At 32.5% G+C, this 13,681-nt stretch overlaps 1 protein-coding gene across 2 annotated transcripts in view; it reads right to left on the bottom strand.

Moving 5' to 3' along the window:
* LOC123696156 overlaps positions 1-13,681 on the bottom strand; it is a 162,725-nt gene that overhangs the window by 4,674 nt on the left and 144,370 nt on the right. For both annotated transcript variants that reach the window (XM_045642209.1, XM_045642216.1), the window contains 3 exons: positions 11,075-11,361; positions 7,461-7,545; positions 333-527 (listed from right to left, as the gene is read on the bottom strand). In XM_045642209.1, coding sequence (XP_045498165.1) covers positions 333-527; positions 7,461-7,545; positions 11,075-11,361 — 567 coding nt within the window. The remainder of the gene's footprint in view (positions 1-332; positions 528-7,460; positions 7,546-11,074; positions 11,362-13,681) is intronic.

The following is a 13,681-nucleotide window of genomic DNA, read 5'->3' as shown; positions in this document are numbered from 1 at the left end:
TATAAATGAAATTATTTAATTATAAAAAATATCTACTTTTGTATGAAATAGAAGCGAGCAGATTGATGCAATAATACCATTGTCAACATTTCAAATGGACCAATAAATTATTATCTCATCTAGTCCAACCAAAATCCAACACAACCCTTATTAAATGTCTCGCAAGTGAAGTGAGTAGCCCATGCGACAGGCGTGCGAAGCGAAGCGAACATAAACATAAATACCGGGAGCTAGCGCCTAGCGCGGCTGGTGGATGCGCAGCGGGCGACGTTGCCGCTCCCTGTCGGGGTAGAATTGCGACATGAGTGCCGGCTTGTGCACACCGTACGCACCGATTCCGTTGTCGTACGAGCGCGCGGCCCACAGCGGCGCGAAGTGCGGCAACGGCGCGTGCACGCTGTACCGCTTGCTGGGCACCGGCGCGGGCTCCTTCAGCGAGAGCCGTTCCGTCATAGCCGGGAGCACGTGCTTGCCCGTTTTCACGAAGTTGGGCACGCGTGCGCGCAGACCGCAGTAGTAGGGGTCGTCTGGAATGGTAAATGTGTTGGTGCCTTTATTATGTTTATGATGAAGACAAGTTAAATACAAAGGGATATCTAAAAAAGTGTTAGTAGTATTATGTACTTAGGTATTATATATTATAATGCACAATGAAATCTTTGAGTGAATTTAAAATAAAAGGGAAAAAAGAATAGAAGAAAAACCTCGAACAAAAGATGAGAAAAAGAGTTAGTATAACATATTATATTTAAACATTGTACTAAATAAAATGTTAGCTACTCAATTGACAACATTTCATTTTTTATAAGGCCATGAAAGAAAAAAACCGTTTCTTTATTTTGCTCTTGCGATTACAGAAAAAAAATTATTTCATTTTTTAATCGCATATTTTAAGAGAAATTAAATAAAAACGATAAATGTGATGATGACGTCATACATACGGAGGAATAAAAATGCGCCTTAGCCTAATTTAAAAAAGGTAAAAAAAAAAAACTATCACTGACATTTACAGGGTATGGCATGTGTCAAATTTCATATTAATGTCATTTTTGTGAATTATTCATGTAAACAAACTTTTAAATCGTGTTATTGTGTTTTGGTTTTCTAATTTAATCTCATTAGCGTGATGTTTGTTCGATTGGAGTTGGACCAATTCATTTATATTATACAAATAGTGCCTATAGTGTTCATAATTTTCTTGAAATAAAAGACTTTGTTTACTTACTAAAAGTTGTATTTATTTAACACTTTCCAACGTTTTTGGGATAGTATATTTGTTTCCCATAAATTTTCAGCACCCCTTAACAAATCCTGCATAAAGTCATAATCATCAGTACTTGTGAATAAGTTTCTTTTGTTTAAAATTTGGATCAGCAAATAACAAATAACAATATTTACAAAGCTTGACGACTCAAAGTGACAAATGTGTCAAAATGTCAGCTGTCAAGTTTTTTTTTAAATTTAAACTAGGTATGTGGCAAAGGAAAAAATGTATTCCTCCGTATGTACGACGTCATTTGGCGCTTACGACATTTTAGAATGAGATGATTTTAAAACTCAAAAAGATGAATGAAAACTTCCATATTTAGAAAATGCAAAAAATACATGTATCATAATTTTTGATCTAGTTTTCATTAAAATAAGTAGCTTAAAATTTTGAAATGTTGTCAATTCTAAAACTTCTGCATCGAGATTATGAGAGTAGTAGAGTAGTTATAAAAAATATGAACAATTTCCTTTAATAACAGGTCCTATTGTAAGTGAATACTTAATAAGCACGTTGTTAGACATTTCCCTACACGTCCTACGCCCGACACGACGCTCAAATATCAAGGATATGCCCAAATGTCAGCTAGAGGTTGCGAAACTGTATTGTCTGCTAACCTCTGCACGTTAATCGCGGGATTTGAAAGGGTGAGAGCGGTTCCAATAAGTCATCAAATGGGTGAACTCTGAATTACTTCAGGAAATATTTACTACATCTGCATCGTATAAAACAAAATCGATCCCGATGTCTGTCTGTAGACATAATATTTGAAACTACGCATTGGATTTTGATACAGATTTTAGTATATCTCGCGGAAAGGTTGAGTACCTACATGATTTGTTAAACAAAGCAGGCGAAAGGCGAAAATCTGTTAATTCTTATTAAAAAGAAAGTAAATATTGTTACATTTTAATTTGAAACTAAATATCCACTACGCAAAATAATCAGCAATGTAATTATAGATCTTTAGTCGGGTTATTTTGTAATGAGCTCATAGGTTTTTTATTAGCATCCTAAGCTCATAAGCCTTAATTTTCTTGTCAAATGATCCATTATGCATGCATTATTTGGGTGTAAACGTTATTTCCCATACATGAACCGACTGTTAAGTGATTGACTCAGATTTTTGACATTGTCTTGAGAAGGTCAATGTTAACACGTGTGGTACCGGTAGTCTGTACAAATTAGTCGGTAATTACCGACAACTAATTTATAGACCCGTCTTCAGCAATGAAAATGATGTCGCTTAATACCTCTCCCCAATTTGATGGAAGCATACAATGGATACATATTTGTTTATAATTTTTATTCTTCACAAAACTCTCCGTTATGCGTCAAAATATTTATATAATAATAGCCTTGTAGTAATGCATTTTTATCTAAATTAATAACATTATTATTTCAATTCCGTAAATATATGAACAATAAATAAAATATAGATTTCATGGATTTGGAAAATCATTTCTTTGCAACACATTCGAATGTTGTCAAAACAAATTATTCTTTGACATTGTCAATCGTTATGATACCGACGTTTTGATCTCGACAATCTCGATAACTAAAGCCCTTCTCCCATTACGATTTACGATACTTCTAGAATAGGTACGATACTCGAGTAGAATACTAGTAAGATATTTGCTCGCTACCCGATGATCGCATATTATGCAACTGAAAAATGACTAAATTCATCATTATTGTGCCTCGTTTTTGTGGGCGGACGTTATATAATAATATTACAAAAAATACATACTAAAAGAAAATATACCAACAGATAGATGCCGCAAATGCCAGAGACAGCCCGAAACCATACAGCACATTACGGGAGCATGCTCTAGTTTAGCACAAAATGATTACACACATCGACACAACCAGGTAGCTCATTATCTTCATCAAAAGTTAGCTGTAAAATATAATTTTAATAAAGGAAAGCTTATACCATATTACAATTATAAACCAAAACCCGTATTAGATAGCCCAACATCTAAAATCTATTTCGACCGCGCTATTCTAACCGATAAAACTATTCATTTTAATAGACCAGATATAACCCTCGTAAATAAAATCACAAAAACTGCTTATCTCATTGACGTCACCGTACCCAACACACACAACATACAAAAATCAATTAGCGAAAAGCTTCACAAATACACCGAACTAAAAGAAGAAATCCTCCGAATATGGAACCTTAGGACTGTTTACATTATTCCAATAGTTTTGTCATGTACGGGAGTTATCCCAACTAATTTACACCATAGCCTGAAACTTCTAGATCTACCAAAAAATACATACATTACAATGCAAAAGGCAGCTATATTAAATACCTGCCGTATTGTGCGAAAATTTCTTAGTGACAGCGAAACTACTGTAACCGATATTTAAATCGAACCGTAAGTTACATAGGGTCTTTTGGCTAAATAGCCCGCGCCCCTAGCAAACAAACCCCTGAAAAGGGAGAAATAAAAGAAAAGAAACAAATAATAATAATCATTTATTTATTGTAACAACAGTTAGGTCGTTATGTCGAGCAATCAGCGATTCCAGTGACGAAGAAGCTCTTGCAGTTTTTCTTTTTTATAGAAATAGAAGACGGCAACATAAGAGTAAGAAGTACTGGATTCATCCATATATTGAAATAAAAAAAAAAAATTGTAGAGATTTGTAGCCGCACGAGAACTACAACTCATGATGATTAGAAATTTTTATTTTTCTACCGAAGAGATACGCGGGAGACGTGACGCAAAAGCGACCAACATGGTGAGTCGTGCGATGCTAGTCGCGGACGTGTAGGATACCGATAGCGTAGTGTGCGAGCCTACATACAAATGTATGTGATAATGTGAGTTACTCCGCGGCGACTAGTCTCCGAGACTTGCAGGATACTTGAATCGCCTGTGCGTATCGTAATGGGAGAAGGGCCTTACGGTTTGTGTGGGTTTGTAGATACGGTTGAAAATATCGGAAAAATTATAGATTATTATAATCTATACATATAATAAATCTGTAGAAGTGTCAATTCTGTACATTGCAAATATTGAAAAAATAAATAGCAGGGGGTGTTACTGGATCGATACCAAACCCAGATATGTGATTAAAAAAAAATTTTGTCTGTCTTTCTGTCTATCTGTCTGTATGTGAAGGCATCACATAAAAACTAACGGTTCGATTTCGATGAAATTTGTTATAATTATTATCCTTTTTACCTTATTATCCTGGGCATAAAATAGGATACTTTTTATCCCGGAAAAATACGTAGAAAAAAGAAATCTTAATTTTTCTTAATTTTTCCGCGCGGACGGAATCGCGGGCGGAAGCTAGTTTTATAATAAAAAAGATATTTCACACTTCCGATGCTATATGATTAAACGCAATAATTTTTTCTCTTATTTAATGTTATTGCAATTAAAATAAAATACACAAATAATGTTTTATTTTTAAGATGGTTTCAAAATGTTATTGAAAACTAGCGGTCCGCCCCGGCTTCGCCCGTGGTACATGTTTACGTTTTCTCTCCATAAGAACCATCCTCGTACTTCAAGGAATATAATAAAAAAAGAATTATCGAAATCGGTTCAGCCGTTCTCGAGTTATGCGCTTACCAAGACATTTTGCGATTCATTTTTATATTATAAGAAGATGTTCAGAAGCCTCTTATGATATGTACATATTACTTATCCATACTAATATTATAAATGCGAAAGTAACTCTGTCTGTCTGTCTGTTACTTAATCACGCCTATTCTACTGAACCAATTTGCATGAAATTTGGTATGGAGATATTTTGATACCCGAGAAAGGACATAGGCTACCTTTTATTGCGAAAAATGTACCACGGGCGAAGCCGGGGCGGACGACTAGTATTAAATAAATATTAGAATAGTTTACTGCTGTCTGCATTTATTCAGCCTAAAAATTCGATAAATTTCTTTCTGAACTTCTATGATAATAAAATTATACAGATGAATACAAATAAAATAAAACGATCCAATTACGAAAAAAATTTATTAGAAAATTTTAATTTAACAGTTTATAATAGCGTAGTTGAAAATTTGGCTCAAAACCATCACCCCTCACCAACATAATAATTCTAGTAACTTGTTCATATGTAAAATATAAAATTTATAGATACCTAAATATTTATATTTAACACATAAATAATATTAACCGTGAACCGCTAAATCAATTGCATTGCATCCTTTGCTTATTAACTGTAATAAAATATACAATGATGCACATAATATAATAATACAAGCTAAAAATACAAGTGATACAAATTATCCGTTCCGTCCTTAGTTTAAGTTCCGTCAGTTTCTATGATGTCTTTAAGATTTCTCAAAAGGCTTCGAATTGAGCAGAATTATCTTGTAGAGCTTTTGGAGTCTTTTGATTAGAATTTTATTGCACTTCACAAATAACAAAATATTACTAAACTAAAACTAATAGCTTTAACTATATAAAAACATAACGCAGATTGATATTTTCTTAGGATATTTGTTATCCAATAGATTTATAGGACTTTTAAGAACATAATTAAAAATTATCCTCTTGAAAACACACAATTTATATTTATTTTGATAGAAATATTATTTTCATGATTGATGATTGATGTCAAATGTCAAAAAAGTAAATAAAGAGATTGCCATACATGGAATTTTGGATTCCATGAATATGTAATTAATAGAACATTAATTAATCGATTGATATAAAAAATATCGAATTTGATTAAAATTAAATTAACTGCCATGTTTTTTTTGTGCATAAAATTTGCTTTTTTTATATGCAATTGCAATTGTAATAATGCGAAAATTAATATAACTAATTTTAATTTACTATCTATTCCCTAAAACTAAGCTAAATTTCTTGGAAAAAGAACACTAAATTTTTTAGGTCTATACTATAGTTACTGATTTGTTAATGATAATCGTTAGTTACCGACCGATTTCGGTCGATATCGATGTCGATTAGTGTCGAGACTACGCCTAGTTAATCTTTTGTGTTCTCATACACAAGTGTTAGAGAGTTATAGTTGAGTGAAGCATGATAATGGAATCTGAATTATTCCTTTTCATTCATAGGTCAATAATTACTGTAATTAGTTTAAATAGTAATTATAAGCCATTTTAAAAGTAGGAAATATATTATTAAAATAATTATGGAATTGAACTTGAGGAACTTAATACCTCGCTCTCTAATATTTTTCTTCCTATGGTTACGTACCTAAAATCGTTAGTTTGAAAATACGGATTTAAATAACAATAACTTTAAAGTAACAGTAGTAGTTCATGTTGGTCGTAAAGTATGTAAATCATTGGTGTCAGAGTGTAACCAACAATCCACATAAATAATATCGCAAATAAGTGGAAAGCGTGCGCGACTGAATGTCTGTCTGTCGCAACCTCATAGTCGTTCAAGGCTCTGAAGATATCGTTTTGATGCGCAATTTATATACGTGAGATCATTTGTGATTTGATCGTAAATTTGAAGGATTTGTCTGCAATTTATCTTGAGTTTTATTTAAATAAACATTATATAAAGTAAGGGCTGATTTTTCAATCCTTGGTTAATACTTATTCGTCGAATAACGTTCAAAACTACCATTTAAAAAAAGTATTCTTTGGCCGTATTTGACAGTTTACGGGTGACATTTTAATATTGTCGTGTAATACTTTATTGGGCGGATAAGTTTTAACTATGGATTGAAAAATCGGCTCTAGACTTTTAGATTTCTTTGTTTAAACTTAATTAACCCAGTATCTTGATTACTAGTGCGACGAACAAAGCGATTAAGTATGTCCCTGTCATCCCTTATATGGTATTAAACCTAGCCATTGGTTTGAACGAAATAATGTGCTACACCTCTGCTACAATTTATTACTATCAAGTAATTAATGCGACAATTGTTTAAACATTTAGGTTCTACATTTCTGTTGGTTAATTAAGGTTAAGTACCCGCTTTGCATAGCTAATTTAAAGTAGGGTATTTTAATTACTGTGGTCTAGGTTGTGAAAGAGATATATTCGTTAAATTTTTAATTGGGAATCGAACAATTTAGGTGTATTGAAGTATACAAGCTCTTCTTTAAGAGCAATTTAAGATGGTCATACAGTGTTTTTACTTTTTAAAGAGGCTTTTAATTGGGCACATTGTACAGAAAATTAAAAGTAAGACTTTATTAAAAGAAAGCATTATCTCTTACCGTATTTCTTGTTATCTTTTCCTTTATCAGATTTCCCTCTCGGGAACTGAGTTGGGACGCGGTCGTCGATGTCATCATAATCCGGCTGTAATTGATAATTTTCATATTAATTTATTTATAAATACAAACTATAATTATTAAGGTATATATAAATCTTTAAACAATAAAAAAGAACAGCAAATGTAAATGAAAGGGAATCAGCAAATACATTGTTGTAATTCCAATTGTAATATCACCCGTAAATAAAATGTAGCCTTAAGAATAAAATAAACTAAAGAAGTTACTTAACACAATATCGAATACTAAGATAGCATTGTTATACATTTAACAAATCGTATTTTATTTACATTACACAAATCGTATTTGCACTAGGGTGGTTCCTGCAGCCTTCTTTTTTTATTGACCCGACGCATTGTATCGCTCGAGGCATTTAATACCATACAATAATACAGCTCTTATTTCTCGGGTTCTTAAGAGTATAAACACGTCAACACGATTATGTTATCGGTTGAATATAGAAATATATTAAAAACTGGAATCACGAACAAAAAACACGAGCCGCAAAGAGCGCGTGGGCATTTGACTATTCTTATCTTGTTACACTGCAAGTTAAGATATACAACAAACATTGATACCGGCTCATAGAGTACGTGTGGCTTTATCAAGTAAAAGAAATTATGCGCACCACCCTGCTACAGAATCTCGTGTTACCATAATTCACGGCTGTTCTACATTATTTTCTGTAAAAACAGTCGCGTAAAATGCTCGAGCGCGAGCATTAAAAAGATATCTAAAATTCATCCTTTACTTTTATTTCATGAAATATGTGGTGTTCGGTTGACAAGGTGGGTCAGGGGATATCTCGCTAGCCATACGAATGCCCAGATAAAGTGCGAAGCGTTAAATCAAGTTAAAAGTGAACGTAGGGGACAAAGGACATTCTTCATCTTTGTAATGTCATAGCAAAAACTCAGAGCATTTGGATAAACCAATAAAAGGAGATCGAAGGTTACTCGGGCGCTGACTGTCATTTATCTTTAGCCGCGCTGATATCTGAGATACGTCGTGGATATCTGCTATACCATTGTTCACCGGTGTAACTATGGGCTGTAAATTCGTGTACATCAGCGCACAGTTTAATATTCAGCGCATTCAATGGGTTTTCTATATAAAGGGCTTTATTGTTAGAGCAGAAACGTCGGTTTTGTCGTGAAATAGAATTGCATATCATGGTGGGATAGAATGGAGCAAGTTCACTTACAAATGTGACATGGTATTGGATCAGACAGACGTGAAACTTTCACTTCTGTTCTGAGATAAGGAAATTTAATGTGTTATCTCTGACTTAAGTCTCTTCATTATAGACGTGGTCAATTATAATAAAAATGGAATTACGACCATGGTATAAGTACGATAATGGTATAAGATTAATTTGCCCGTAATTAATTAATTGTATACTACTCCTTCGTTTTAAAAATTAAAAACCAACTCTTTGGAAACAGTAGTCAGTGCGAAAAAGAACAATCTTCAATAAACGTAGGTAATAACTTTAAATATATAGAGTCGATTCAATTTGTAGGTAGAATTATATTCTAATGGTCTTAAAATGTATAATTCTGTGAATTCAAGGACATATTTACCCTCTTCCTTTAAAAATTACCAAAACGGACTAAAGCCTTTTTAAGCTTAATGAGTTTATTATGAAAATTAAGGTACCTCTGACCCTGAACCCAACACCATCTAGGCTTAGTTATATAATTTATAATTACAACGCAAATTAACGAAATATTTTTCAACCTATGTCATTAATTGGAATTTTTTTAAATATATTCAAATATAAAGTTTTAAAATGTCTAGGTACATATTAGCATAGTAGTTTGTCGTTTTAGCGTAACGAATTTTTACTAAACTACCTATACCAAAGTTTAAAAGTTCATTTCTAAACAGAAAAGTCGTGATACGTAATCGAGATATCATCAAAACTAATTTCTTATAATGTTGATGTAAATATATGAACAGAAATGTAATTAGCATGTATATTAATGTTTCACAAGGAAGCTCTTACAAGGACGTTGGAAATAGTTGCTTAATAAACGTTTACGTAGGCATTCGTACCTTCATGTTTTGTATTACAATCGGATGTAAGTTTGGAGATTTTTTTAGTTAAATTTAAGATGACGATGGCTTCAGAATTTTTATATAAATCTGTGGATGTGTCTATTGAAATATAAATAAGTGGGTATTTAATATTTCAATAGATGCAGCGTTTAGTTTGACCTTAAAATTAGATTGCAATCTAAATCAGTTAAAATATATGCATCATTATCTGGCAACGATAAACTGGAGCAATACTTAAATATTTATAAAGGCCTGTTGCACTTGTTCTTAATTGCAATTTCAAATTCGATACCTATAAGTACGCATTAGTGTTTAATATTCAGTCACATAAAGTGATAAAAACCAGCAATAAATAAAGATCATTATTTAGCTGATAACACTGCATTAGGTATAAAACATTTCGCAGGCAGCTCGGCTGCAGATTGAAAATATTCCATTATTCATGTCAAGGGACATTTTGAAATCACTTTGCGTAAATCTGGCTTTTATCACACTATAATGTGTTTAATGTTTATTTTTCTTCAAATGAGATTAAGAACTTTTCCATTAGGGCTTCGTTATATTTAAATTTTGGAAGCTTAGAGGATATGACTGGCAGCCGTGATAAGTTAATGTGGTCGAAATTGAATAATAAATTTGATAGGGATTTAATAAGGATACACGTAAAAGATTACGCTGTGGCATGATTTATAATTATATTTGGAAGTTGATTAATGTACTAAGTACTTTTCGTCTCGAGCATATTGTGCTTAATTAACCAAATAAGGCAAGATAAGGCTTATGAAACTTGTTATTAAATGTGATTGGTATATCTGTTTGTATTGGTATTATGTAATTCTTATTAATTGTTCGAAAAAATATAATTATTATTGCCATAACGTTATAAAACGCATGGGAATTGCGAACAGTAGAATCATTTCTCACCACAAGTGAGTTGAATTATAGTTAGAAAAATTAGTTTCATCCGTGTTACGAACAGCGTAAGTGTTAAAAATTGCAGCGAATTATGAGTTGCGTAGATCTATAAAAAAACTAAACCAAGCTAAACAGTAATAGAATTCATGCAATTTTCACTCGCAAGATTGCTTGTGACCACACCGTATTTATTAAATTAGGCCTATAATGTGCTTCAAATAATGGTTAAATCATATTCCATTAATATGATATGTAGGCCGTTGTTTAGTTCGTAATGGTAATGGGTTTATAAGTACTATTATGGAATTATAACATTGATTTAGTAACTGTTCCTCATACGGATAGCAGCAGTGCTTGCCATCCCATAACGTTACCGTATGTTTCACATTCTTTTTGTGTAAACAAGTTAATATATTATTTTATATTTCTACCTATGGCATGTTGCCAAGAAATTTGGCGAGCCATGTGATTGATATTATTTAATATTGGAGAACTAAATTAAAATTATGAATACCAACAAAAAGAGTCGAAATAATAATCAAATGCCACTGCTTATCCTATAATACTAATTATATACGTACTTTAGGTATATCAGCTGGTCCGTAACCATTCTCCCGTGGTGGAAGTTTTGGCGGCTTCTCTCCCCTCCTCTGTCCCATTTGCATCATTAATTGCTCTCTAGTGGCTGCCACAACACCATGACCGTTATGACCATTGTGACCGTTGAGAGCAATGTGACCGTTGTGACCGTAACCGCCAGAACTGCCGCTTGAGCCTGATCCGTTTGCGTTGGAACTTGCGATGCTGTAAGGGTCTTCATCAGGTATCGGGATTCGAGGACGGTTCTTTATGTCCATTGGTCTTTGAACTGTTGAAGAAAATTAAGTTTAATACAAGAAAATTAACCATTTTTAATTGTATGGGAACTTAGTAGGTAAAAATTAGTAGGTAATAATTGGTAACTAAAGCTTAATAGTTAACAAAATTTTATTGAAAATCATTAATGTAAATAAACATAAAGTTAACTCGATAATAGCAATAAATGAATTGGGCATAAACAAGGCAGGTTACGTTTAATTAATTCCAACATTAGATATACCAGTTGTTGATTCATCAGAATGTGGTTATTATCTCAATAAAAATTATATTTAAGTGTTTCTATGATCGTCAGTTCTATAGATAAGGATGCGGTAATAATTTAGCTAAATGATGGCGCCTGTGTCACATTGGTAGGTATGATTATTATGAATTCGTAACAAATTCGTAACAATAGTCTGACAGCTTTTTTATTTAAATTTTAAGAAATTCTAAATGATTATTATGTCAACGTCGATGGCTGAATGTTTCTTTATAGAACAAAAAAATCTTATATATAAAAATGAATCGCAAAATGTGTTGGTAAGCGCATAACTCGAGAACGGCTGAACCGATTTCGATAATTCTCTTTTTATTATATTTCTTGAAGTACGAGGATGGATCATATGTAGAGAAAACGTAAACATGTACCACGGGCGAAGCCGGGGCGGACCTCTAGTATCGGTATAAACTTCGATCTCTATAATGTTAGTGTCAATACAAAATAATTATAAAGGTACGAAAGCGTACTGATGAAAATTGGCTGAGAAGATTTGGAATATTCACCAATGCTGTAATGGCAGAAAAATAAACAATAACGACAAACAAAGACGGCTATTAAATCGCAAATAATATTGAGTATAGAACTAACGTTAAAAGTAACGCGTTTATAACAGTAAGTACGTCAAATAAAATCTAGAACGTTCCGAGACAGGACTTGTTAGACGTTTTACATATAAATATCGTATTTATATGAAGCAATCATGAAGTCTAGCAATTGGTAACATTTAAGTGTTTGTGCAATGCATGATGTCGTGTCTAAGATCGAATGGCAATAGCCACGACTGGATATTAGCTGAGACGGTAAAGGTTGAAGGTTTAGGCATTATTTATAACGTGTTTGCGACTATTGTTTATGCAAATATTATAAAAATTACTTATAAAGCTCATACGAAACAATTACATAAGATGTTATTTGGAGAGCGTCAATTGTTCGATTAAATTTCTGGAATTGCGTAGGAAGGAATGCAATATGCTTTGAAATGTAGAAATTGGATATCTGATAGGGCTACCTACGTCAGTTATGTATAGATATTTTAAATTCCCGAATTTTATAACCATTATGTCGTTTATTAAAAGAAAACCAAACTTCATAAACATGGATAGTAAAAAGCCTATGTTCAAAGCATCTGTAGAAGCAATTTTATGCATTCAGCGAAGATTCAATGTATAATCTACGTAATGTAATCGCATCTTACACAATCACACACTGCAGACTAAATGTTGCTTGGCGTTATAAATAATTAATCAGCTACACTATCTAGGCCTTCTAGTGCCTTAGTATAAATCGCAAGGTTGCTTGGCAAATACTTGATGAAGTTAAATATAAAACTGTATTATTAACAAACCACGTACTAAATATACAAACGCCTAAATGTTTTGTATTATTTAATAACTATTATACATACCAACATCTTAAATGATTTCTGTTTATTACTATTTTTGTAAACATCAGTCTATTAACGATTAAAACGTTTAACAGTACGTAATAAAACGTGTTGTTTTGTTGCAAGGTAAGATTTGAAAGTTTCAACACGTTTATCGGATGCGGTAGTTATTTGTATGCCGCTGTTTACTACACCACATTAAATTATTTCGGATGAGCAAGCAGAAATAGATTGAAAGGCCCTTGAGGGGCGCCATCCAATTATAATGTCGATCTAGGAGTAACTAGGTGGGCCTTTGTTAATTAGTTAATTTGAAAACAATCGAATGCTATTATTATATGAGGTACGTGATTATCTTGTATTTTATTAACGATATTTGAATTCGAATGATTGGATTTGGAGCATTAAAATTATAGCTTACCTCTACATGATTGCATTTGGAGCATTAAAATTAAAGCTTTAATTTATTTCTATCTCTGTGGATACATTAATGTTTTATATTTCAATCAGTCCTGCATGATTAACTACGATAAAATATTAAATAATTAAAAATGTTAAATTGAGAAATGTATTCCTAATTGAAAAACGATAAGTTCACACATTAACACCATCGATAAAAGTAAACATTACAGTGTAAACGAAGAACAGATAAAACAACAAAGGGAT

Source organism: Colias croceus, chromosome 1 (genome assembly GCF_905220415.1).
Source record: "Colias croceus chromosome 1, ilColCroc2.1".
Classification (NCBI taxonomy): domain Eukaryota; kingdom Metazoa; phylum Arthropoda; class Insecta; order Lepidoptera; family Pieridae; genus Colias; species Colias croceus.
Note: the sequence above shows the minus strand (reverse complement) of the source record. Positions and strands in the feature narration are given on the sequence as shown.